This window comes from Biomphalaria glabrata, chromosome 8 (assembly GCF_947242115.1).
Source record: "Biomphalaria glabrata chromosome 8, xgBioGlab47.1, whole genome shotgun sequence".
Classification (NCBI taxonomy): domain Eukaryota; kingdom Metazoa; phylum Mollusca; class Gastropoda; family Planorbidae; genus Biomphalaria; species Biomphalaria glabrata.
Genome location: NC_074718.1, coordinates 18,415,313 through 18,436,909, shown reverse-complemented (window position 1 = coordinate 18,436,909; position 21,597 = coordinate 18,415,313). Strand labels below are relative to the sequence as shown.

Here is a 21,597-nt window from a genome sequence, read left to right as displayed (position 1 = left end):
GTCTATTTTAAAATGATCCATTGATAACAATGTTAGTAACATCATTCTGTCTTCAATTTCAAGACGTTTTAACATATTTTTTTTTAAATCAAATTGATCTGATGCAAAATTTATTTTTATGTTGACTGAAAGATTTAGAAAATGATTTTCTATTTTATTATCTTTTTTCAACTAAAATACAATCGCAGGCAATAAATGTTACAACCATTATAATTATGCACAACCACTCAAAAAGAAATTTAAAGAAGGTTACAAAGACAGTTTGTGTGGAAACACAAACTCAAAATCGGCCCCCGAAGTGGTTCACCCAGGCAGGTAAAAAGGCAGGTTTCAATATTATCAGAAAGAACATCAGAATGAAATGACAGAAGAATGGAGAAAGAAGGTTGACAGATCTTATGTGGTGCCCAAGCGGTCCAGCAGACCAAAGGATAGGTGAAAGTGAATGTGAAGTTAGATGTGAACCTGGCCTAACTGATGTCTTATAATGAATATCTAAATGAGCTCCCCCAGCGCGGGGCGAAGCCCCGCCGCCAAACACTATTTCTTGTATTGAAAGCCAACAAAATACATATTCTGAGGTATCTACAGTGCGTTACCCTGCTATTAAAAAGTTTTATTTCAAAAACTTAATGTGCTTTTCTTACTGACTTAGATCCTCGCGCGCCGTTCGGCGCATTGGGCGGAAAGCTGTTTCCACACAAATCTGTCACTTGCAATGTCTGCCTCTTCAGACATGCTCTGAGGACCTCCATGAAAGTGTGTCGCCAAGTTGTACTACGATGTCCCTGTTTGTGTTTTCCTCGTAATGGCCTCCATGTTATCGCAACTCTTATTATGCGTAATTCGTTGTACTGGAAAACATGTCTCGCAAACCTCATGCGACGCTTTGTCACAGCCTAACAATGCAATACTGGTCTGAAGCGGCCATCCCAAGCTGTTTTCTAAAACGCTACTTCTGGCTTAGAAACGAGAACGCTAACAAATAAGCCTTTCCTCCCTTCTCATACAAAGAGTTTACTTTATTGCTTTCTTCAACAAAGAGAGCTCTGAACACTGTTGACAATCGAGATTAGATTCATCATTCATTTTCTATCTTATCTTATCTTATATAATACAGACGTTACTTCAAAAAAGAAGATGATTACGTCCTATATCTAGATTTAAATCTACTAGTCTAGAGTCTAGAGTACTCTAGATCTAGACACCTGATCTAGAAATTTTTCTATATTCTATACTTTTACTAGATCTAGTATCTAGGATAGATTTTTATGATTAAAATATTAAATCTAAGAGTAAGAGCCTAAAATAATAATAATAATAGTAATAAATATTAGATAATTAGAGTAGATCTACTAGATTAGATAACTAGATCTAGTAATAATACTATTTAATTTTAAATTTATATTAGATTCTATATTCTAATTAATTAAAATTAATAATACTACAAAATAGATTCTTTTAGTAGTAGTATTAAGTATCATTTATAAAATCATTTATCATCTAGTCCAGATGTTTGTAAAATTTACTAAAATGTTTTACTTGTTTCGGATGTTCCTTCAGAGTTGAAGATAGTTTACTTCCTAGTCCAAACCTCCCGCAGGACGACGGGGGATGGGAGCGGGCAGGGTTTGAACCCTCGACCGCCGATAAATCCAAACGACAGTCCAGCGTGCAAACCGCACGACCAGGCAGCCATCCTAGCCACTACTATCACTATCTAAGTCACTATGACTATGATTGACTAAAAGTAAAAGTGCTGTGAGTACTTGCACTAACACTGACTAAAACACATCAACACTTACTGTGTCAGTGTGACCCAGGCAGCTGTGTTTGTAGTAGGTCTTCTAATTGGTACTGTTATCATATATTTATTATAATTTTTAAATTCATTGACATTCTAATTGTTTAACAATTTGAAAGCAATGGCAGAAGGAAGTGAACAAACTCAAATGGAAATGGAAGAAAAGGAAGAACGGGAGCATTTTGCTCGTGTCATTAATTCATTTAAATTTTACAAGTAAGCTTACGTTCCTGTGCTAAGCTAGCTTTTTAACTTAAGTTTAACAACTAAATACACATGTATGGGGTGCAGTGGCTGAGTGGTTAAGCACTTTGCTTAGACTGAACTTCTTACAACAGTATTGCACAGCATGCACTATCAAGCGCTTTTTTAAAGGTATTCAAGACTTTGTTCTATGAAATTTCGTAGAACAAAGATCTGCTCCACTCATAATCTGCCTCTTCTGTAGCCTGCTTGCTTTTCTCTGAGCCTCTCTCGTCTACAGACTGTTGAAGCTGTCACAATAGAACAATGCTGAACCTGGAACTGGGAGGAGGGTAATTCCCCTACAGTTGTTACAATCTGCCAAGCTGCCCTTTTTAGGAAGCTTTACAGTCACTCCTTTTTGCCAGGGACTTAACAAGTTTGCCTCTAAAGAGATTTAAGAGATCAGTCATTCTGTCAACAAGTTATTGTCCCCCATGTTTGAGCATTTCTGCTGACACCATGTCTAGCCCTGGTGCTTTGTTGTTCTTTAGGACTGCCATGGTCATTAAATCTTTCTTGACCTTGAGAAAATTGGTCTTCAGGGGTCCTTGAATGTGTAAGTCAGGTCTGGAGATGGTTGGTTGAGGTTCTCTTTAAAGTGCTCTACCCATCTTGCATCCTGTTTCTTTGTTAGAAAAGTTTTGCCTGGTTTATCTTTTATTGTTGCTCTGTTTCCACTCTTTGCAAAAAAAAAAAAAAAAAAAAAAACTGTCACAGGAGTAAAAATGGTGCACTGTAAAGGATGCTACCTACAATTATTGTTTGGTGTCAGTGTAGCATCAATTACACACACTGATTGTGCTTAAAGTGTGAAGTCTCTCTACATTAAAATAAATTGAACCTCATTCGAAGAATGATGTGGAGGGGAAGAAGAAAGCCCATCAATAACTCCTCTGGACCATAAAGATGTCCAAAAAAAAACATCTTTCTGATTAAAGGCTCATTTAGTACTGCATTACTGCTTGGCAGAGTAGCTGTATCGGGGGGTCACTGGTTTGTGCCCTGATTGAGGCAGTCCCTTATTTTTATTAAATTTAGTTCGCTATCTTTTCTCATTAAAAAATTTGATGTCTAGTGCTGCCTTTATATACATAATCTGCATGCATTATTTATTGTTTCATCTTCACATTTATATTTACGTTGAACTTCTTGTTAGTAGACTTAAATAATTGTTGTTAAAATGGGTAATTTAATTATTCAAGTTTGGACAGGAATAATTAAGCAATATAATATTTGTATCAAAAGCAAATGTTAAGTATATTGTTTCTAATTATTTTCAGAATGCACAGTTTAAAGAGATTACATCTTAGCAAGATTTCATTTAATACCCTAAGTGACCAACACAAAGCTAGACTCATGGGTTACATGGACAACTTAGAGACTATACAGACATGTATTATTCATAACTATGAAGTGATCAAACTGTTACTACAAGACCATCAGTACATGTTTCTCAATAAGGAAGAATGCATTTCTGAAGCTGTAAGTAGTCTAGTCATTAGGGATCTATTCATGGCTGTTAGTAGTGTAGTAGGGATATATTCATGGCTGTTAGTAGTGTAGTAGGGATATATTCATGGCTGTTAGTATTGTAGTAAGGATATATTCATGGCTGTTAGTATTGTAGTAAGGATATATTCATGGCTGTTAGTAGTGTAGTAGTGATATATTCATGGCTGTTAGTAGTGTAGTAGGGATATATTCATGGCTGTTAGTATTGTAGTAAGGATATATTCATGGCTGTTAGTAATGTAGTAAGGATATATTCATGGCTGTTAGTAGTGTAGTAGTGATATATTCATGGCTGTTAGTAGTGTAGTAGTGATATATTCATGGCTGTTAGTAGTGTAGTAGGGATACATTCATGGCTGTTAGTAGTGTAGTAGGGATATATTCATGGCGGTTAGTAGTGTAGTAGGGATATTTTCATGGCTGTTAGTAGTGTAGTAAGGATATATTCATGAATGTTAGTAGTGTAGTAAGGATATATTCATGGCTGTTAGTAGTGTAGTAGGGATATATTCATGTCTGTTAGTAGTGTAGTAGGGATATATTCATGTCTGTTAGTAGTGTAGTAGGGATATATTCATGAATGTTAATAGGGTAATAAGAATATATTCATGACTGTTCGTATTGTAAAAGTCTAGAATATATTCAAGGCTGTAAATATTATAATATGTGAGAGGGTTTTCTCATGATAAATAAATAAATCAGCTACATGATTTTTAAAGGGATATCTTACAATCCTGTTTGACTGAATATATATTTCTGTATGTGTAGGACTTTGAAAGAGTCAAGAAAGCTGACTGCGCTCCTCCAACTGCTGAAGAAATGGATAAAGTGAAAACAACATTGAAACAAATCATGAGAGACTGGAGTGAAGATGGCCGAGCTGAGAGAGAAGCTTGCTATCAACCTGTCATGCATGCAGTGCTGACTAGACTTGGGTTAGGAAACTCTAAAACTGTTCATGTTGTTAAACTTTGCTTTGAGAGTAACATGATTTGTAAGGAGAGCACAATTTTATGTGACTTTTAAAAAATAAACTTGCGATGCAAGCAATGCTTTAACAAACAAATAGCTGAAATAGTTATTATGTACTTCGTCACAACTTAACAACTGAGTTGTCTGTGCTTCTTATATATATATATATGTTTGTGTGCTTCTCGCTAGGTAATAGTGAGTTTTAAGCAGTATTATACTTTTGTTTCCATTTCAAAATTTATACAATATATCAACATAGTGACTCCTCCAACAAAAAGGGCACATATTCCTTTTATATTTAGTTAAATGATTCCCCTATTATTAAAATGAATTAAATCTTCCTTTTGTGTCAATTAAGCCATTCATAAGTTATAAAATAAGTATTTATATGCTATATGTTTTTATATTGATTATATTTGATTAGGGATTCCAAGTTTATTCTGAATTAAAAAAAAATACATTTTGTGGAATTTTTCAACATATTTTTTTTTTTAAATTTTGTGTGGATATTTTTGTGTTTCAAAATAAACATTTAATTTTATCTAATGATACAGTTTTTTTTAGATAAAGATAAACAAGAATTTCGGATTATAAGCAGAGACTTGGTTTAATGGTATTATGAATTAAATATTGCACTGCATCATGTGTCCTTTGACTTTCATCATGGGGTGCTGTGACAACTCACATTATCAAATCAAATCTCTCCTTTTTTTTCCTGGTCACTCAGATTTTCTTAGCACAATGTCAAGAGAAAGGCTGGTCCATTTTTTTATATTGTCCAGCCAGCTTCTTTAGAAGTTTGCCAACAGAAATTTAAGAGATAGAATGCATTCTTGCTGCACTCCTATGGATGTCCTAAAACTTTCTCCAATTTAGTTGTTCAGAAGTGCTGAGCTGTTCGCATTTTGGTATAGGGCTTTAATGTTTTTATCTGTGTCGAACTCCCTCATCACGCCATCATGCAGAACTGGTCAAAGTCCATGAAGCTAAAGTAGCAACATTCAATTGGGCACATACATTTCTGTATATATTGGAAGGCTGATTTCTTAATAAAATTGATTTTTGATCAGAAGAAAAGTTTTTATTGAAACATCAGAGGACATAGCATGGCTGAGTGGCATTGCTTGGCTACTTATCAAAAGGGCTTGAGTTTGAATCATCTAACTGAATGGTGTTTGATGAGTGCTTCAAGGCAGTGTGGAAACATGTAAAATGTACATCAGAAAGTTGGATTATGACAACATATAATGAATGCACGTTATGACAACATATAATGAATGCACGTTATGACAACATATAATGAATGCACGTTATGACTACATATAATGAATGCACGTTATGACTACATATAATGAATGCACGTTATGACTACATATAATGATGGTACATTATGACTGCATATTATGACCACAGATTATGACTTCTTATAAAGACTACATATTCTATCCTACATTGATATTTATGATGTTATTTGACAGGTCACGCAAACCTTCTGAAGTGAAAATACTGGTGCCAGGTGCAGGACTTGGTAGACTAGTGTTTGAATTTGCTCGTCTGGGTTATTCCTGTCAGGGCAATGAATGGAGCCTCCACATGTTACTGGCATCTAACTTTATATTGAACAGGTTTGATCCTTAGACTTTGTATACATCCAAAATTTGTCAAGATTGTTAGTCTTTCTGTGTTTGAAACATTGATACACATGATACTGACATTGACCTATCTATCTATCTATCTATATATCTATCTATCTATCTATATATATATATATATATATATATATATATATATATATATTGTCACTTACGCATTGTCTATTTTTAGCTCAAGGTTCGCCGGCAAGATTTCAGCTAGCTCGGGAAAGACCAAGCGTGCTTCATCTTTTTATTAGAGTAATTGTGATTGGTCAGAAATGTTAATTATTGTACGTTAAGCTGTATTTTATTGGTCAGATTTAGTTGGCCATGCAACAAAGAGATATTAGTCACGTGGTAATGCTTGGAAGGTCTGAAAGATTCTAGATATTCTCGTCAGTCTCAAGGGGAAGTGTCAGGAATAAGACATGAATTGTTTAGGCTCGAGTTGGTATTCAAAGGAAGAAGACATAAATTATTATATCGTGTAGATCATCTAATCAAGCAGAAATATATTAATCATTTCATTTAATTACAGTTACCATTGTAATTATTGTGAATAGCTGTTCCAAGTTTTGAATTAAAGTTTTTGTATTTGACGAGGAAATGTTTTCTTCATTGAATCTAATAATAATATACTAGATCATCTTATCAACTAGCAACTTCTAGATAATCATCTTATCAACTGACAATTTCTAGATCCTCGGCAATCATGATCATTGTTTGTGCAGCTTAGGTCAAGATCATCTTCAAAGTGACAGTAGTATGAGGCATATAAGAGATCGTGACATCTGGCACTTCCATGATTGTGACACATATATATATATATATATATATATGTTGTTTTTTTTGTATTACAATTATGTATAGCTTTAAATATTTTAAGTTCCAGAAAAATATATAAATCATCAGTATTTCCTGTTTTTTGTAATAGTTAAAAACTACACTGACTAATTCTGTTGTTACAGACTGGAAAAAAAGTTTCTATTTTCATTTCTATTACAACCTATATCTGTGTTCATACTGTTTTAATTGTCTATAGAATGATGTTGATACAGTTATATATGTTTATAGAATGATGTTAATGTAACTAGCAGATACATAATAATAATTTTGTTGATGTTTTGTTTTTTTGATGCTGGTGCCTAGATGTCAGGAGAGAAACTCCTTAGTTCTCTACCCTTGGGTTCACCAGTACACCAACAACCTGGCCACCAAAGACCAGACTAGACGTTGTATGTTTCCAGATATATCTCCACTTCAGATAAGTCCAGAGGCTGACTTTTCAATGGTGGCTGGAGACTTTACAAAAATATATACAGAGCCAAGTAAGTTCAGTGTCGCCTTGTCTGTCAGATGGACATTAGAGAAATCATTTCTGATTCTTGATCAACAGATTGATGGCTAGTGATTTGAGTTCAATACATTTATGGATTATTATTTTAATTGTATATATACTCAGCAGAATCCTACTAAACAGAATAAAGGGAGCATGTGATGAACACCTAAGAGAAGAACAGGCCGGATTCAGAAAAGGGAGATCTTGTGCTGACCAAATAGCTACACTCAGAATAATTGTAGAACAATGTGTCGAATGGCAATCTCCTCTCTATGCAACTTTTGTCGACTTTGAAAAAGCTTTTGATAGTGTCGACAGAGAATCTATCTGGACTGCAATGAGACATTATGGGATCCCTAATAAAATAATAACCATAATTAAGAACCTTTATGATGGCTTCACCTGCCAAGTAACCCACTGTGGCAAGCTGTCAGAGGAATTTCCAGTCACAACAGGAGTCAAACAGGGATGTCTTCTTTCACCACTCCTGTTCCTTCTAGTATTGGATTGGGTCACAAAAGAAGCCTACTCTAATGCAGGGAAAGGAATCCAACGGACTCTCACACAAAAGCTGGAAGATCTCTAATTCGCCGATGACATAGCCCTATTATCACACAGACTACAAGATATGCAAGAAAAGGTCACAGCTTTAAGCGAAGTAGGAAAAAGAGTAGGCCTCAAAATAAACCACCAAAAAACTAAAGCACTTAAAGTAAACAATAAACAAATTGGAGACATAGTACTGGATTCTCAGACAATAGACCAAGTAGAAAATTTTATATACCTTGGGAGTGTAGTCAGAATATCAGGTGGAACAGATGAAGACGTTAAACACCGTATAAATCTAGTGCGCCAGACCTTTTACACGCTAAAACCAACCTGGAAATCTCCTCACATCTCAAACAAGACTAAACTAAGAATCTTTAACTCTAATGTCAAGGCTGTCCTACTGTATGGTTCTGAAACATGGAGAACAACTGAAGCCACAACAAAAAAAATACAGACCTTCATCAACAGATGCCTGAGAAATATCCTAAAAATACACTGGTATGACAAAGTAGAAAACACCAAACTGTGGGAGATGAGTGGACAGAAAAATATAGAAGTGCAGATCTTAGAGAGGAAGTGGAGATGGATTGGTCACACCCTTAGAAAAGATACCAGCAACAGAGCTAGGCAGGCCTTAGAGTGGAACCCCCAGGTAACAAGACGCAGAGGAAGACCAAAAAGAACATGGCGACACAGTGAACTTGAAGAAGCAGAGAAGACCGGGAAGAGCTGGGAAACCATCAATAAAATTGCAAGAGACCGTGGAGAGTGGCGCATTTTTGTAGAGGCCCTATGTTCCATGAGGAACTCAAAGGAGTGATGATGATGATTTTAATTGTATAGATGATTTGTTGATTTATCACTTTGTAATTAAGATAGACTAAACAATTTCAATGTGCTATTCACACATTTTGTTGTTATTTCTGTTGTTCAGATTCCTGGAATGCAGTAGTAACAGTTTTCTTCTTAGACACAGCTCATAATATCATAGAATACTTGGAGACTATTTACACAATTCTTGTGCCTGGGGGATATCTAGTCAATTTAGGTAATAGATAGTATAGTTGGAGAATAGGCAATTAATTATATAAATTGAAATGATTGTTCAATTTTATAATATTCTGTTACATTAAAACATTAAATGAAGTCAATGTTTCTCTTTGTGTAAATTATGACTATTCCTTTGATGTACTTAATGAAGGTTTATTCTTTGAACTCTTTGTCTCTGGAACAACAATTCTTTGTTCATTTGAAATGACTTTATAAGTTAGATCAGTTCTTTAAAACTCATTAGTTTTGTTTTCTTTTTTTCCTGTTTGAATTACTCAGACGTGAATCTAGTTTCTGCTGGATTTTCTGTTTTGTTTTTCCACATGCTTTTACTGAAAAGGATTTGTTTCAAGCAGGTTTAATTATCTTTTTTTTTAACATGATTTTCTCTCAGGTAGCAACGAGGGATATTTAAGACTTAATTCACACTTTAGTATTTATTTCTTATGTCAACTAATGAAGGAATAGAATTATATTGTCCCCTCTGCCCGTTCATGAAAAAGTTATTGAAGTTTAATCTTATCCTGTGATTTTGTGCTCTAGTCATGGGGGAAAGGAATAATCTTATCCTAATAGTGCACTAGCCATGGGGTTAGAAAATAATCTTATCCTGATCATGCTTTAGTAATGGGGGAAGGGAATAATCCATCCAGAATGTAGAAAATACTCTACAGAGAGAAATAAGTAATAAATTGAAAAAACACTTTTGAGTGGAAAACAGATTTAGTGAATTATTGTGTCAACAGACTCCTTGTTAGCAGTAACACTCTGAAAATATTTCTCTCAGAAAATTAAAAGATATTTATATCAACTGTCAATTTGTAGATACAACACAATCATTTGATAGGTCAGTGTTTTATCCTGAGTTACTTCCCTTACTTATTGTTACGTACCAAATGTTTGTCTTTGTTTTATCTTATTCAAAAATGTAACAAATCAAATGTCTATTTATGTTTGTAACAGGCCCATTGCTGTACCACTGGGCAGGTCAAGTCAATGAACTCTCTATAGAACTAAGCTATGAGGAGGTCAGAAAGATATTACTGGATATTGGTTTTGAAATTGAGGTAATGTTGATGTTTGATGAATAGCTTGATCACTTTGTTAAGTTTTAGCCCTGTTGTACCTTCAGGGCTCAAGATGTCAGTAGATTGTTAGGCTGACACAGTTTTATGTCTTTAGGTCATAGCACATAGCATCTACCAAATCCTGGTATTCAATGTTGGAGGTATAGCCCTAGAGCATTCACTGACATCTTTAAACACTGATTTAGAGTGTGTTGTTACGCTCCACTTTACTACATACTTAGGAGTTAGTCTGTTCATCCAATGATGCTTAGAGCAAATAATATTCTCCTAAGTTCTCTGATACATTCTTAGTAACACTACCATAGTTTAAAGCAATTAATAACGCATAGTGTTCCATTATTTAGGCTACTTTTGAGTTTCCGTGGGTGTCTATTCACACATATTTAATGGATGTTTTTCATATCAGCCCTACTAAAATCTCCATTGATTTGGTCACTTAAAAACAGTGTTTCCAAAACTTTTTCTATTGTAGAACATTTGACATATTTGGAGTATTTAGCAGTACCAGGTGTTTAGTGGAACATTTTGCAATTTTTTTTTGGTTGGATCATTTCCTATTTGTTTAAAGAAAAAAACTATACCAAAATACAGACATGAACATATGAAAAAAAAGTAGTTTTAATGACTTTGAAGGTATTGTGTCTTTGAAGACCTTAACTTCTTGATATCAGGTATGATATTGGTAAGATAAATTCTCATATCTGGTGTGGCGTCAAGATTTTTCTGTACATTGATTTTGTTGCAACTGTCAGGGGGGAGGTATGGCGAGAGTGAATATGTTACTTTGTTGATATTTTAATGTGATAGTTATATCTCTTTGTATTATGTACTCCCAGGCCCAGGTTATGAGTGTGAATGGTCTTGCATGAGTTATGAACTGAATGGTTTAGTCTTCGTTGAATGTGCGAGACAGTGTGTTAGTCAGTGAGGTCTTGTTCAGGAAAGTTAGACAGGCGATTCCTGGACTGGTGTTTTGTATTATTTCTTGAGAGTGATATACTTGTGTGCTTTATTTGATATTAAAGTGTTTTTGTTATTCATGGACATCTGGAGTTAGAGTTGAAGTATATTGAGTATTAATTGTTCTTATTTACGTAACCCCTAAGGAGCAAAGCAATAAAAAGAACCCGACAGCAACCTAATAAGAATCCTACTCCTGTAGGAAATAAAATAAAAGATAAACATTTTGAAATACTGTGAAACTTTTCAGACAAACTCCACCAGAAATTGTTTAATGGTTGATCTTTACATCTTTGTTTCAAACTAGAGTCAGAATCTAGCAATAGATGTAAGTGTTGTTAAGAGTTAATAAAATCCTTTTTTTTTTCTGCATTTACTTAGAAATGAATTCATGCAAAGGCCTGATATTTAATTACTCAAAAGTTTGGTGGAATACATAATGTTAGTTTGTGTTCTGTGGAAACACTTTTTTAAAAGGAGCTTTCGTGCAACACGGTTTTGTTTCATTTAAATTTAAACAAATTTACTTAAATAGTACCATGAACTTATTCATTGTCCATTTCTTTAATGTGAAATTGATGATCTGAGTAATTTACATTTGAATGTCCATGCCAAAATTACATTTTTGTTGATTTATGATTGAAAAAACAACAACTAGATAATTAACAATAAAAAGTCATATATATCCTATAAATGTTGATATCATAATGTTGAATATGTTGACAATGAGTTGAATCATATTATGAAGTTTTGTATTTTTCCAGAAAGAAGAAATGAATGTCCGTTGCTCCTACACACAGAACCCACTTTCTTTGATGCAGTGCTACTACAACTGTGTCATGTTTGTTGCTAGGAAACCACTACCTAGACCCACACACCATGACACTGCCAGCTAGCGACACTTGCTTCTAACACTGTTGTACCTGATAGCTGGCCTTACATTGGGCTGTCTCACTCACTCAACTCTAGACAGAGACAAGGAGACATCTTCATTTAATTGTGTTACACTTTGTATAGAAGAATATTGATGTCATTTCAATTGGATTTCCTAATGAATTAAAACAAAGTGACAAGATTTACAAGTGTCTTATATTTATCTTAGTAGAGAATTTGTTTTTAAAAAAAAAAACACAACTATTTGGTTTTAAAAGAAAATCATGATTGTTCCAATGTTTCTACAACTTAAACAGCCAATGAAAACCTGAGTCTTAAGTAAGTTAAGGACATTTGTTCTTCAGCCTGTGATGTTCAATTGAACACTGTGATGTTCAATTGCTAAGACTCTATATATATGACTTAAACTTTTTTTCATCTTCTGGTGAATGGTCTTTATGTAGAGCTTTAGCTTCCTCATCCACAGGTTGCAACCACTACATTGAGGAAAATTTGATTTGTGGACTAATTTTAAGTTTTATTTCATTAGATTTGAGAATTGTTTTGACTTATAAAATTGGCACCACTGCAAAGGGAGATCCACAAGTTATCTCCCATAAAGTCTCTTTAGATGCATAATTTTTGAGTGTAAGAAAGTTAGCCACATTTTCATTTCTTTTTCTAACTATCTTCTTCAATTTTTATTTGCCCTCCTCTTCTGTCCTGTGGTATCCATCTCAAGTTTTAGTTAGGACATCATACCTGAATAGGAGGGACCTATTCACCCCAAGGCTGGTGTCTTTGTAGTTGTCAGGATTTATCTCATGTTGAGTTCATTTGACTTTGATGGCTGCCTGGTCATGCTTTTGCGTGCTGGACTGTCATTCAGATTTATTGATGATCGCTGGTTCAAACCCTGCTCGCTTCCATCCCCCGTCGTCCTGCGGGAGGTTTGGACTAGGAAGTTAATTATCTTCAACTCTGAAGGAACATCCGAAAGATGTACAACATTTTACAAACTTCCGTTCAGATTGAAATAATTTTTACAATACTTCAGCCTTGTTTTGTATCAATATTGTCCAATGTCTTATTATTGACTTGCTGGTTTGTTTTGTGTAAGGCAGTGCAAATAGAACGTCACCAAGGAAGATTATACAAGTGGTTGGTAGGATACAAAACAATGTTGGACTATTGCTTTCTTGAAATATATTTTTATTTATGCAATTAAACAATAAAACCACAGCATGCATCAATCAGAATATGTTCAATGAATACAAGAAATCAATAACAATTTGTACTTGTACTAGTTTGTTTGGTTGTCCATGACCTCTGAATGTTTTAATGCTGGAATGATAGTTTACTACCCATGGATGCAATTAGTGAGCAGTTGATGTGGTGACAAGTTGGACAGAACAAGATCAAAAACTTCAGTTTGGCCTTTGGTTTTTACAATAACAAATAGATAGTGAAATAAAAAAAACAATGTTAATGATTATTGAAGTCTCCCTTCTGTTTGAAGGCAAACATTGTTCTCAGCTGTTAGTGTAGGTCAGAATTAGAAAAAAGAAAGGAGTACATTTGTTACAAACCAAATCAATCCTCTAGGTACCAACAGACTGTCATCAACACACTGTCTCTGTTTTTAAAGTGATGATTAAACACAAATAGAGGGACACTCCCAAGAAAGCAAGCTGTTGCTTTTAAAAACTTAAGCATCTGGAAATAAAATACAACTTTAGATGAATACAAAAAATGTACATTTTTTGGTTCAAATAAACATTTAGACATTTATTTACTCAGATCAGAATAACAGTAAAGACCTTGATCTAGTTTTTTTTAGGCCATGATAACCAGAATACTATTGTAGTGAGGGCATGTCATAGGAAACATGTACAAATTGTTTCCAGAAAGATGTAAACCCAGGACTAACATTTGTAAGTGCTATGGAAGTCATTGCTTCCTGTCAACAGAGACTAGAAAACTCAGAATGACTGTAGAGTGGGGATGTGTTAAGTCTCAGACTCTCTTTGGTACAGAATTAAAAACTAGGACCACACAACTCAAGTGTATCTCATGTTCAATGAAGGCCATTGGTTATCATCACTTCAATGAATACACAATGATATCATACAGAACTCAAATAGTTTTACTTAATACACAAGTAATTGGTATGCATAAAAATTAAATACATTTTAAAAAAATGAAATAAAACAAATTGATGACTAGATTTTAGATGAGATTAAATAAAAAAATAATCAATAAAAACCAAATGACTTCTGGATTCATATTTTATGATTAGTATGATGCACTGGCTGTTATAAAAACTTGTACAACAAATATGAATGTAGTGGACACTGCAAGAGTCCTGAAACTTAGCTTGTAATCACACAAGTGTACATCCTTCATTAGAGGCTAACAAATGTTACAGTCAAGAAACTAAATCAAATGAACATTTTTACTTGCTCAGTAATGTCACGGAATTAATTGTTCCATTTTATTGATTCAACTTTAAAAAAAAAGCAATAAAGAAATTGTTCTAGAGCTTAGTTCATATTCTACACACCAAATGTCTGGGACTGTTTGGTTCTACTATTTCTATACTTCTACTGGTACTATACTTTCTCTAGAGATCTTGGACATTCTTTCAGAACTAAAGAGCATTATATTGTAGCCCAGACCTCATGGGACAGGGTTTAAACTCAGGACCTTCATGAGGTCAGTGTATACCATACAATGAGGCAGCCATCCTAATGTTATTCAGTTAATATTGATTTATTATGCTAAAAAATAACTGACTTGATGCTTTCTTTGACCTCATAGTAAACCAAAATAATTACTATGGTGAAAGATTAGAACTATGTAACTTTCTGTTTCACTTGAGTACTTCATGTTTGTAAGAGCAATGAAAACTCTGAATAACTGACTGTTATTTCAATAAAATAAACGACGAATCAAAGTAGTCCTCTCAAATTTAAGTCTACTAAAGAAACAAAATAAAAGGCCCACTAGACCTGCTTAATATAGTGATAGTCTGGGAACTCGTCAAAACAAAAAGATGTTTGTGTGTGTGTGGTCCTCCAAGGGAACATTGACAAAAAAATACAACCCAGACATTTCAAAAGTAAGGGCTAAATATACGTGGACAATGTGCATGTGTTACATTGAGTAAATGTTAATGGGCAGTGACGAAGTATTAGATCAAAATTGTCAACAACAATTTATACATGAAAATGTACTAAATAAAGATGTACTAAATGAAGATGCACTAAATGAAGATGTACTAAATGAAGATGTACTAAATGAAGATGGACTAAATGAAGATGGACTAAATGAAGATGGACTAAATGAAGATGGACTAAATGAAGATGTACTAAATGAAGATGGACTAAATAAAGATGTACTAAATAAAGATGGACTAAATGAAGATGGACTAAATGAAGATGGACTAAATGAAGATGTACTAAATGAAGATGGACTAAATGAAGATGGACTAAATGAAGATGAAGATGGACTTAATGAAGATGTACTAAATGAAGATGGACTAAATAAAGATGGACTAAATGAAGATGGACTAAATGAAGATGGACTAAATGAAGATGAAGATGGACTTAATGAAGATGTACTAAATGAAGATGGACTAAATAAAGATGGACTAAATGAAGATGGACTAAATGAAGATGGACTAAATGAAGATGGACTAAATGAAGATGGACTAAATGAAGATGAAGATGGACTTAATGAAGATGGACTAAATGAAGATGCACTAAATGAAGATGGACTAAATGAAGATGTACTAAATAAAAATGGACTAAATGAAGATGTACTAAATGAAGATGTACTAAATAAAGATGCATAAATGAAGATGGACTAAATGAAGATGCATAAATGAAGATGGACTAAATGAAGATGGACTAAATAAAGATGCACTAAATGAAGATGGACTAAATGAAGATGGACTAAATGAAGATGTACTAAATGAAGATGGACTAAATGAAGATGGACTAAATAAAGGTACTAAATGAAGATGAAGATGGACTAAATGAAGATGGACTAAATGAAGATGAAGATGGACTAAATGAAGATGGACTAAATGAAGATGAAGATGGACTTAATGAAGATGTACTAAATGAAGATGGACTAAATGAAGATGGACTAAATGAAGATGAAGATGAACTTAATGAAGATGTACTAAATGAAGATGAAGATGTACTAAATGAAGATGGACTAAATGAAGATGCACTAAATGAAGATGGACTAAATAAAGATGGACTAAATGAAGATGTACTAAATGAAGATGTACTAAATGAAGATGAAGATGTACTAAATGAAGATGGACTAAATGACGATGTACTAAATGAAGATGTACTAAATGAAGATGCACTAAATGAAGATGTACTAAATGACGATGTACTAAATGAAGATGGACTAAATGAAGATGCACTAAATGAAGATGGACTAAATAAAGATGGACTAAATGAAGATGTACTAAATGAAGATGGACTAAATAAAGATGTACTAAATGAAGATGAAGATGTACTAAATGAAGATGGACTAATTGAAGATGTACTAAATGAAGATGTACTTAATAAAGATGTACTAAATGAAGTTGGACTAAATGAAGATGAAGATGGACTAAATGAAGATGGACTAAATGAAGATGGACTAAATGAAGATGGACTAAATGAAGATGTACTAAATGAAGATGTACTAAATGAAGATGTACTTAATAAAGATGTACTAAATGAAGATGTACATAATGAAGATGGGCTAAATGAAGATGTACTAAATGAAGATGTACTAAATGAAGATGGACTAAATGAAGATGTACATAATGAAGATGTACATAATGAAGATGGACTAAATGAAGATGTACTAAATGAAGATGGACTTAATGAAGATGGACTAAATGAAGATAGACTAAATGAAGATAGACTAAATGAAGATGGACTAAATGAAGATGGACTTAATGAAGATGTACATAATGAAGATGTACATAATGAAGCTGTCTTAATTGAAGATGATTTACATGAAGATATATAACAATGAAATGTGTCATAAGTTGTGAATATCACAGATAGCAGCATTGATTTTGGCACAATGTCATTAAGCCATTGTTCTATTTATAGATATTTAAACACACACACACAATGAGTTACCTTTCTAATTCAGTTCAAATTGCACAACCAAAGAATGAAATAACCTACATATCCCCAGTATAACAGGTACATATGTTTATACAAAAAGTAGACAATAAAAAAAAAACAAACAGAAAAAACAAACAAACCTCTATACACTGTAGTATCTATAGTTAAAATTAAAAATAGCCCCCATACTTTTTTATACTGTAAATAAAACTATTAGAATTGTGTTCTATGAATGTCTAGTCGGAACAATGTATTTTCTTATCAATGTAATCCATGATTGAAATCACATGACATGATACTATGTACAGGATGCCCAAAATAGTGAGTCAGGCTACACGTAAAGGCTTGTTTTTGGTGTTGAAAAAACTAAAACATATTAGAGAATAAATGGTAACATTTTACATCATTTCTTTAAACTAAAGCATCTGGACAAGTTCTTTCTTTTTAAAGGGGAATAACTGTAAAAATGTATGTTTTCCAATATAAATGAGTTATTGCCCATATGTGCAAATCAATCATCTCAAACGCTGAGAAGTATTCCTGCTATTAGACTGGGTATCTCTTATAAATGCAACGCTTCATTTCTAGCTGTGTTGTCCAGATGAAACTTTATTGGCAATGGAAATGGTCCAGTTGAGCGTATTCAAGGCTAGACTTAGAACACTATCACGAGATGTGCAGCAGTCCAGGGGTCACTTCACACCATAATGTCTGCATTATAAGTGTCTTCTTTGAGGTCATCTGGGTTGATGATGTAGCTACCGGAAGTAGTGGTGTTGTCATCGTCGTCGTGTCGGACTGGGCTGGAGGTATTGGATCTCCAGCTGGTGTCCAGCCCCTTGGCCCTCCTCCAGGCCGGGTGTGAGCTCGACGTGGGTAGCCCTGTTGCATAAGGCGATGAGAAGGTCTGCAACACCTGGGGCTGGCCGTCTGGTGTCTTGGTTCTGAAGCTATTGTCACTATTGTCTAGCCGGGCAGTGGAGTGTCGAGGTTGGCTGTTGTAGTTAGAACCGCCGACGTTTTGAGTGGGCGAGGGCGTTGAGCGAGTAGACGTACCAGATGGGTATCCCAGTCCATGGGCCGGCAACTTATCGAAGGATCTTCGAATGTAGCAGTGGTGGGATTGGATCCTGTCAGCTTCAGACAACATGGGAGTCGGTGAGCCAGGAATCTCTTCGTTGTCTGAAACTACCTGTGGCTGCTGGAACCTTACATGGTTGGCAGTGCTGCTCCCGGCTGTTGGGGATGGGACAAACTTGATCTTTCGAATGTCTGAAACAAAACGAAAAAACAAACTATTGTAGTGAGACTGTCATCAAGATACATGGGTAGTACTGAGATGTGGACATGTAAGGCAATAAACACATAGGCTTGCCAGACAGAGAGATACGTGGAGGAAACATATAGGTAGCACTACAAAACATCAAGGTAGCAATAGTACAATTAATTTCTATAACACCATTGGTAAAATCACTAAACTTAGGGACACTTCAGGACAGAAGAATAAATGTACAGTAGCTGTAATACATAAGACACTGAACCAGAATTTACAAATAGAAAAACAAAATCTGATGAAATACTCAGAAAGACAAGAAGAGGCAAATTGCTTATTCCATACGCTAGAACAAATTCGTCCAAGAGCTCCTCCTTCTAGTGCCATTAGAGAATGGAATGGGTAGCCTGAATCAGCCAGGAAAACCAACGAGTCAGCAGAGTTTAGTCATTGATTAACATGCATGACTAGATTGGCACATGAAGATGTAGATGTCTTACAGTAGATGTCTTACAGTAGATGTCTTACAGTAGATGTCTGACACGCAAGAGTTGAGTGATGCACCAGCAGTGAGTTCTTCTTCAGAAAGACAATGTGTGAGTTTGTTTGTTTACCAGAGAAATCTGTGGCATTTTACGTCTCGCGAGACGATCTTTTCCCTTTGCAACTTCTTGTGTGACTAAAGAGGCCAATCCTTGATACACAGCTGCGATCACAGGTTGGGCATATAAAATCACCAGGCGCCATTGCATTTTCACCCTTCTTTCTGCTTCTGTTGTGTATGACATCTGCAATCTGTGACCCTTCCTTTATGCTCTCTCTCCATGTGGATCTGTCCAGTGCCACCTCTTCCCAGTTGCCAGTGTCGATTTTGAAGAGCTTCATGTCGCGTTTGCATACATCCGTATAACGTAAAAGTGGGCGACCAGCGGCTCTCCTGCCTTCAATTAGATCGCCATACAGGATGTCCTGTGGAAGTCGACCTACTGGCATTCTACGAACGTGGCCAAGCCAGCCAAGGCGTCTGCTGCTGATAACAGAGCGGATGTCCTGGCATCCTGCTCTATGTAGCACTTCCTCATTTGTTATCTTATCTTGCCACCTTATTTTAAAGATCCGCCTTAGGCATCGGAGGTGGAAGACATTCAGCTTTTTTTCCTGCCATGAGTAGGTTGACCATGTTTCACTTCCGTACAGCAAGGTGCTCAACACACAGGTCCGGTAGACTAGGGCTTTAGTCCTGCTAGTCAGCAATATGTTGTCCCAGACTCTTTTCTGCAACCGTGACATGGTGGCCATTGCCTTGGCTATCCTGTTGTTTATGTCTTTATCCAGTAGAGTGTTGTTGGATATGATGGAGCCAAGGTAACAAAAGTGATCAACAATTTCTAGTGGTTGGCCATTAATGCTTACTTGAGGTGCAGTGTTTGTGTTTTGGACAAGTATCTTAGTCTTGCTTTGACTGATGTTTAAGCCGAACTTCTGGCAAGCAGCAGATAGTTTGTCAACCATGGACTGTAGCTGAATATCAGAATCAGCCACAATAGCTGCATCATCGGCATACAGGAGTTCCCTGACGAGTAGCTTCCTAACCTTGGTTTTTGCCCGCAGCCTTGATACATTAAATAGTTTTCCAGAGGATCTTGTATGGAGAAACACACCTTCGTTTATGTCGCTGTACGCATAATGCAGTAGACAGGAGAAGAATATGCCAAACAGAGTAGGTGCGAGCACACATCCCTACTTGACACCACTGCAAACCTCAAAAGGTGCTGATTGGGCTCCATTGAATTTGACAGTACATTTAGTTTCCTCGTGAAAACACTCAATTAACTTCAGTAGTTTGGGAGGGCAACCTATTTTCCTCAGGAGTTTGAAAAGGCCACTTCTGCTGACCATGTCAAAAGCTTTAGTCAGATCGACAAAAACAATGTAAAGGGGTCTGTCTCTCTCTCTAAATTTCTCCTGCAGTAGTCGTAGAGAAGATATCATGTCTATAGTGGACCTACCACTCCTGAATCCACACTGAGACTCTGGGTAGACTCTAGAAGCTATCACTTGCAGCCTGGATAGTGCCACTTTAGCAAAGATTTTGCCCACTATACTGAGGAGAGAGATACCCCTATAGTTGTTGCAATCACTCCGATCCCCTTTGTTCTTGTATATTGTGACTATAGTTGCGTCACGCATGTCCTGTGGGACATGACCTGTTTCCCAACAGCGGCAGAGGAGAATATAGAGTTCAGGGAGCAGGAGTGGTTCGTTGACTTTCACTACTTCCACTGGGATACCATCACTCCCAGGAGATTTTCTATTTTTTAAGCAGTTAATTGCTTTTTTGAGGTCACTAAGGCTCGGAAGCTCAGAAAAAAACCAGAGAAATAGACAACAACAATTCTATCAATTATCTAGGCCTATTGATTTGTCCCTACCTCCCCACCCCCACCCAACTTTCCTCCAGCCTCTTACGCCACACCTCGGTGGTAATCTTGCCAGATTTCGTCCACACGAGACGTCACACGAGGGCCTTAATTTCACAACGGCTCCCCCCCCCCCAGAACTCACAACACTTCCCTCCCCTGAACCCAGGATGAAACTGGCTTTCACTTGAGATGGATGTGGGGGCTAGTCGCCATCAGCTATTTCAGCGCCACGCCATTGAACAGTTCTGGACTACAATTTGAATGTTAAGAGAGTGAGCACTTGGTTTTGATTTCCTCCCTCGTCAACCAGCTGGAAAAGTCACAAGCGCCCCTACCAGTCCCAACCCCCACCCCAGCTTTCTTTTTATTTGCAAACATAATTCACAACCAGCCCCCCTCGCCCTTTTTTTTTCTTATGGAATATTTTCTCAATCAGGACAAAATATTTTTCCAGTTAAATGAGGGCGCCACCATCTTCCCTTCCCACTAAAAAAGAAGGTTTCGAGAATCAAGTTAATGAATGAGATGCAATGGAAGCTCGTGGCCAACACCAGATGCAACCAATGGCCAGCATTTGATATCAAAGTAACATTTCAAAGTCAAATCTTTAACCTTGTAGTGGACAATCCATCAAAACGACAAAGATGTTTATAACAAAGTATTTGTGGCTCATGGACAAGAAGATATATCTGATAGGTTAGGTTCGTAGATAATACACAATAAATAAAGG

General features: G+C 35.6%; 3 protein-coding genes across 11 annotated transcripts in view; 2 read left to right on the top strand and 1 right to left on the bottom strand.

The window, feature by feature from the left end:
* The first annotated feature begins 1,049 nt into the window (after window positions 1-1,049).
* LOC106057917 (carnosine N-methyltransferase-like) lies at window positions 1,050-12,229 on the top strand. 2 transcript variants are annotated; one of them, XM_056038263.1, is made up of 9 exons: window positions 1,050-1,295; window positions 1,924-2,020; window positions 3,331-3,532; window positions 4,331-4,497; window positions 6,013-6,159; window positions 7,318-7,496; window positions 8,991-9,104; window positions 10,070-10,173; window positions 11,405-11,482. In XM_056038263.1, the coding sequence occupies exons 2-9, from the start codon at window positions 1,926-1,928 to the stop codon at window positions 11,459-11,461; spliced, it is 1,065 nt and encodes a 354-aa protein (XP_055894238.1). In that variant the 5' UTR covers window positions 1,050-1,295; window positions 1,924-1,925; the 3' UTR covers window positions 11,462-11,482. The 2 variants fall into 2 exon arrangements, with proteins under 2 accessions (XP_055894238.1, XP_055894237.1); XM_056038262.1 differs by lacking the exon at window positions 11,405-11,482 and adding an exon at window positions 11,919-12,229 and having other exon boundaries at window positions 1,052-1,295.
* Window positions 12,230-13,222: 993 nt separating this feature from the next.
* LOC106057916 (protocadherin alpha-1-like) overlaps window positions 13,223-21,597 on the bottom strand; it is a 164,539-nt gene continuing 156,164 nt past the window's right edge. For all 8 annotated transcript variants that reach the window (XM_056038256.1, XM_056038249.1, XM_056038252.1 and 5 more), the window contains one exon: window positions 13,223-18,443. In XM_056038256.1, the coding sequence (XP_055894231.1) occupies window positions 17,869-18,443 (575 nt within the window). In that variant the 3' untranslated portion in view covers window positions 13,223-17,868. The remainder of the gene's footprint in view (window positions 18,444-21,597) is intronic.
* Window positions 15,197-17,067, top strand: LOC129927730 (uncharacterized protein DDB_G0290685-like). Its single transcript, XM_056038119.1, has 2 exons — window positions 15,197-15,862; window positions 16,039-17,067. The coding sequence occupies exons 1-2, from the start codon at window positions 15,197-15,199 to the stop codon at window positions 17,065-17,067; spliced, it is 1,695 nt and encodes a 564-aa protein (XP_055894094.1).

Bases quoted from the DNA above. Each gene is read 5' to 3' on its own strand.
- LOC129927730 (XM_056038119.1), top strand. From the start codon at position 15,197: ATGTTAATGGGCAGTGACGAAGTATTAGATCAAAATTGTCAACAACAA. The intron at 15,863-16,038 runs GTACTAAATAAA...GACTAAATAAAG, and splicing joins AAGATGTACTAAATGAAGAT to GTACTAAATGAAGATGAAGA.
- LOC106057917 (XM_056038262.1), top strand. From the start codon at position 1,926: ATGGCAGAAGGAAGTGAACAAACTCAAATGGAAATGGAAGAAAAGGAA. The intron at 2,021-3,330 runs GTAAGCTTACGT...AATTATTTTCAG, and splicing joins AATTCATTTAAATTTTACAA to AATGCACAGTTTAAAGAGAT. The intron at 6,160-7,317 runs GTTTGATCCTTA...GCTGGTGCCTAG, and splicing joins TCTAACTTTATATTGAACAG to ATGTCAGGAGAGAAACTCCT.